The 5,529-nt window shown below is 61.8% G+C and overlaps 1 protein-coding gene across 1 annotated transcript in view; it reads left to right on the top strand.

Moving 5' to 3' along the window:
• The window catches only part of TERT (telomerase reverse transcriptase), a 21,635-nt gene that overhangs the window by 7,285 nt on the left and 8,821 nt on the right, over positions 1-5,529 (top strand). The window contains exons 5-8 of the mRNA XM_034998792.1: positions 764-943; positions 1,355-1,513; positions 3,906-4,001; positions 4,576-4,661. Coding sequence (XP_034854683.1) covers positions 764-943; positions 1,355-1,513; positions 3,906-4,001; positions 4,576-4,661 — 521 coding nt within the window. The remainder of the gene's footprint in view (positions 1-763; positions 944-1,354; positions 1,514-3,905; positions 4,002-4,575; positions 4,662-5,529) is intronic.

Below are 5,529 nucleotides of genomic sequence, written 5' to 3'. Positions count from 1 at the left end.
CCCCCCCCCCCCCCCCGCAGGATCTTGCCTCCTGTGGTTAGCACCCACCCCCACAGGATCTCACCCCCATGGTTAGCACCACCCCCTGCAGGATCTCACCCCCGTGGTTAGCACCCCCCTGCAGGATCTCACCCCCCTGGTTAGTAACCCCCCGCAGGATCTCACCCCTGTGATTAACAGCCCCCCCGCCCCGCAGGATCTCGCCTCCTGTGGTTAGCACCACCCCCCGCAGGATCTCACCCCCGTGGTTAGCACCCCCCCACAGGACCTCACCCCCGTGGTTAGCACCTCCCTACATGTCCCCTTCCACGGCATCTCTGTCACCAGAGCTCTGACCCCTTTCTAGTGGCTCCATAGCGTGTTTGGGGGTGATTTTGCTGTTGGGATGCCCCCAAATAAGAAAGCAGGGCTGTCGATGTTGGCTGGGGGCCTGGTGGGGTCTGCGAGTGAAGAGGAGTTCCTCCTGCGTGTCCTGCCCCGTCTGTGGTGGGGGCTCAGTAGCTGGAGAACGCGGACACCTGGGGCTAGCTGCAGTTTCTGTACATCCTGTACCGGACCCCTGGGAGACCTGGGGCCTGGGGGTGTGGGAGGATCGGCCGTCGGGCCCTTCCGGAGTCTGGGGGATGCTGGGTGGGCGAGGGGAGGCGCAGAGGCAGGGAGCTGTTCCCGGGGGCCCGGGAGGTAGGGTGGGAGGTCTGCCGCAGGCCCCCATTTGATGGGCGTCGTCTGAGGGTGCGGCCCCGGTCATGGGCCAGCTTTACAGGTCCAGCACCTCACCTCACAAGTGAAGACGCTGTTCAGCGTGCTGAACTATGAGCGGGCCCGGCGCCCCAGCCTCCTGGGGGCCTCCGTGCTGGGCATGGATGACATCCACAGGGCCTGGCGCGCCTTCGTGCTGCGCATGCGGGCCCGGGACCCGGCGCCCCAGCTGTACTTCGTCAAGGTGGGTGCCCGGTTCCGGCCCCCACCCCACACCCAAGTGAGCCAGCTGGCCACGTCCGGCCTACGGGAGCAGCCCCCCCACCAGCTGGCCGTGCACCGTGGGCCTGGCTGGAGCAGGGGGCGGGAGTGCTGGCCTTCAGCCCCAAAAATTCGAGTTTGCCCGAATGGGGCGTCGCTTGGGGAAGCCACATCACATCTCCAGGTGTAGGGAGGGATGCAGGCCTGCCCCGGGGTGCTGAGCCTGGGGGCCGTGGGTCAGGTGTGTGTGGCAGGGACAGGGGGACAGTGGGGGTGCAGGGTGTCTCAGGTCCTCCCGCGTCTGGTTCCCCTGAGTTCGGTAACAGCAGGTCAGGACCGGCAGTACCGGGGACCCTGGGGGCAGCCCGTAAACAGCACATCCATTCCCACATAGGTGGATGTGACCGGGGCGTATGATGCCCTCCCCCAGGACAGGCTGGTAGAGGTGATTGCCAACGTGATCAGGCCTCAAGAAAATACCTACTGCGTGCGTCAGTATGCCATGGTCCGGAGAACCGCCCAGGGACACGTCCGGAAGTCCTTCAAGAGACACGTAAGAGCCCCGGGGGTGTGTGTTCCGTGATGAGGGTGTCTGCGGTGTGGACATGTCCGTGACGTGGGTGCCTCTGCCCAGTCTGTGGGTGCTGAGCTGCACTCCGTCTGCCCCCAGACCCGGAAAGCGCCTCACACTCTCCTTCCTGTCTGTTCGAGTCCTCTCGTCCTGGGGCCACTGCCTCCCGCTGTCCGTTTGCAGAGGCCCCCCTGGCCCGTGGTCGTGCAGGGGGCTCAGTGTGCCCCATGGGCCAGCGCAAGGGAGAGGGGAGGGCCCAGGATAGCTGGGCCTCACTTGCCGCCCCTGCCCACGCAGCAGAGCTGAGAGTCTGGGGTCACCACCGCCCCTGGAGGCCAGGGCTGGGAAAGGACGAGTGGCCTGGTCAGCACGCGGCAGTTCCCTACCAGCTGTCTGAGCGCCCAGGCCCCCAGGGCAGCACCGTGCTGTGGGGAAGCGGAAGGCTGCCGAGGGGAAGGAGCCGACCCAGTTCTCAGGAGAGCCCACGTGACCACCTCTGGGGCGAGGCTCAGATGAGTGTGGCATGCAAATCCTGAGTCTGCAGCGAAATGCAGTTTTGCCCGTGTGGACACAGACGGCAGCCACCACCGGGTTTGAGATGTAGAAAATCACAGGTGCCCACGAGACCCCTCTGCCCCTCTCCGGGGTGTCCCCAGCTCCGACGTCACTCATGCGGACCCAGGTACCTGTCTCGAATTCCACGAGCGTGACATCAGGCAGAACGTGCCCTTCTTGTCTGGTTTCCCCTGCTCCCCCGCAAGTCTGAGACGCGGCCAGGTGGCGGGTAGCAGCTCTTAGCTCTCCTTGTCGTGGTCCGAGTTCTGTGGCATCAGCGCTGCCCAGCGGGGCTCTGCTTTCTGCTGGGCGGGCATTCGCCTGACGGGCCATCCGTGAGCCGAGCGCTCTCGTTTCTGTTGGGGGTGTTGCTGGGGGGGCCGTTCGTGTTGGGGGACGGTGCCCGCCCACGCTGCCACGTGTGCCCCGCCGCAGGGCCCGGCCGAGCTCGTGCCCACAGCGTCCCGGGCGCGGCACTGCTCTGGGGCCCAGTGTCCCTGCGACGCGTGCACGCTGAGCGCCCTGCACAAAGTGGCCACTTGTGAGGTGCCCGTTGAGGTCAGCTCCCCGCTTGTGATGAGCCACGTGCCGTTTGTCACGGATTCCTCGGGGATCTTCACGTGTCTGGTGCCAGTCCTTGGTCCGAGGGACTGTCTCTGCCTTTTTGGTCACAAACGGGGTCTTTCGATGAACAGAAGTTTTTCACTTTAATGGAGCCAGTTAGGCAGGGGTTCGGGCCTGACGGCGTCCGTCCAGCTGCAACGCTGTCTGTCCCCTGCCGTGGCGACGCCATTCTGCGTTTCCGTGAGAATAGCCCCTGTGCTCGGGCTCCGTCCACGGAGCTCATTTCCGGGACCTAGTGTGGCAGCTTGTTCACGGTCTTGGTTTCTCTCTGCGTCTGTTCTGCACACGGACTCCGGCCACACTCGCGTTCTCGTCTGACCAGCTGTTAAAGCCGTTTCTTGGATTCTTCAGCTCACCGAACCTGCTCTTCAGTTCTCGAATCCCATGTGAATTTTCTCAGACTCCAGCCTCTGGTTCATCTTTCCTTCTTTTTCTTTGTTTTACTATGTTGTTTATTGTTTTTTCTTTGTTGATTTTTAAATCCTGGCAACTCAGTAGCAGCCTCTTCTGCTGTTGTTTCACTTGTGGTGACCCCCCCCCCCCCCCCCTCCTTTCCCTGAGATGCCAGTCTTCTGAAGAAAAATTTTAAAGCAAAGATTTTGCATGATACTGGCTTTCTCCACGGGAGAATCTCTCCCCTGACGGTGGGAGCGGTGGATCACTTTGATCAGACAGGGCTGGTATTAGACCACCGCCACCCCCACCCCCCACGCTCCCCTGAGAGCCCCCCTCACGGCCTCTGCAGCAGCGCCCAGCAACCCCCTGCAGCACCTGATGCTCAGAGTTGGTGGGACTAGGGAAGAGGTTGCAGTTTGGGCTCATTTCTCTGCTGTCCCCTCCTCCCCAGACCAGCCCCGCCATCCTGGCTGCTTGGGTGGCCGTGACCCGCACTGCCTTCTGCTCGGGCTCCATCTACCACGGTGAATGGACAGGCCTCAGGAGGGGTCTCGGGAAGGCGGGCCCCCCCCCAAAGCCTGGGACCCCCAGCGGCTTTCCTCAGATGTCATCTGTCGTCAGGGGAGTGACCAGGTGGACGGTTCCTGTGCGCTGTGGTCCTGACCTGCTCCCGGTGCCATACCCTCCCATTCCCGGACGGCACCTGCCCATTCCAGATGCGGACAAGGTCTCCCGTGACGTGACTTCTGCTCACCGGGCCTGGGCTGCGCACCTCTCACCCCCTTCTCTGTGCCAGCAGGTGTCCACCTTCGCAGACCTCCCACCGTACATGAGACAGTTTGTGGAGCGTCTGCAAGAGACAAGCTCACTGAGGGACGCCGTGGTCATCGAGCAGGTGGGGATCAGGCACGGGGCTCACCGCCGGGAGGGGCGAGCACGCGGGTGGCGGTCACCGTCTGGCTGGAGGGGCCCGGGTGCAGCCTCTTCGCGAACCACGCCGCCAGATTCCCTGCTGCAGTCCGGCTGCGTCCTCATGATTTGCTAGAGACGTCCTCTCCCTCGGTTTTGATAGTGAGGCCCAAAGAAAACATGCCCCCTCCCTTTAGGAGGACAAGTTGGATTTGCCCTGTATCCCCAGCTGGGACGACCATCTAGTGGGAAACCCATTTTCTTGCATGTAAGTGGGGGCCGTTTCTGAGTGCAGGGCCCTCGGTGATGGGTCAGTCCCCCACGGTTCTGTGGCCTCTTGCAGACCCAGTTCTAGGGACAAGCCGGTCCACCCACTGAGGCTCTGAGACGTGCAGACCCGTGTCCTCCAGCTGCCGGCTTGCCACCAGCTGCTGCGGGACACACTGGCACTGCTGTCTGGGCCGGCGTCCACAGGCTCAAGCCCGGCCAGAGCCGCGGACCGCCCAGCATGGCATCAGAGTGGTTCCCCCGCCCGCCCACACCTCCGTTTGCTCTTCCAGAGCTCCTCTCTGAACGAAACCAGCAGCGGCCTTTTCCACCTCTTCCTGCGCCTGGTGCACAACCACGTCATAAGGATCGGGGGCAAGTGAGTCGGGGTCCTTGGCACCTCCTGTCGTCACCTCCAGACCCTCTGCAGGCTCTGCGGCCACTCGGCTCCCAGGGTTCAGGAAGTCCTTTGGCATTTAAATGCCGACAGATGATTTTTTTGTTTATACACACAAAACAGGACTTCTCTGGGTGAGCCCCTGCATGAGGACCCCAGTGTGTGTCTGATGAGAGCGGTGGTCCTGGGGGTTCAGGCTCACAGCCAAGGTCGTTAGAAGTCAGCTTGGAATGTGGGCACCTTCCCTGGGATCACTCCCTATGCTCTAGGAATCAGAAGTTTTTTAATTAAAGGATGTATTGTTATTGTGTTATAAAGAATTACAGCACTCATTAAATGTAGGTCTGTTCCAAATATAAAATAATGTCTGCATCCTGAACAACGCTCCTGATGAGTGCACAGTGGCTGAGTCTGCACCAAGGCGCCATGCCGCTCAGTGGCGCCCGTGTCAAAAGAGAACTTCCTCCATGGAAAAGGCCACACCTGTGACCCCGACACCTCCTCCAGAGCGGCACCACCCACTTCTCTGCCTGCTGTGACCTTTATAAAAATGGGTCAGGCCCATGTGGACAGTCGCATGTGTAAACTGACACCTGGCAGGGCTTCACGGGAGCACAAGACAAACCTCGGTTCACATACCCTCCCGTGTGTGTGGCGTGTGTGCACCTGTACGTGGTCTGTGGTCTGCGTGTGTGGTCTGCGTGTCTGTCTGTGGTGTGCGTGCGTGGTCTCCATGCGTGTGTGGTCTATGTGCGTGATCTGCATGCGGTGTGTCCATGCATGCATGGTCTGTGCGTGGTCTGTGTACGTGGTCTGCGTTTGTGTCTGTGGTCTGTGTGCATGATCAGCA

This window comes from Mirounga leonina, unplaced genomic scaffold (genome assembly GCF_011800145.1).
Source record: "Mirounga leonina isolate KUSES-001 unplaced genomic scaffold, KU_Mleo_1.0 Mir_95, whole genome shotgun sequence".
Taxonomy (NCBI): Eukaryota; Metazoa; Chordata; class Mammalia; order Carnivora; family Phocidae; genus Mirounga; species Mirounga leonina.
This window is presented reverse-complemented; position numbering and strand designations above follow the sequence as displayed.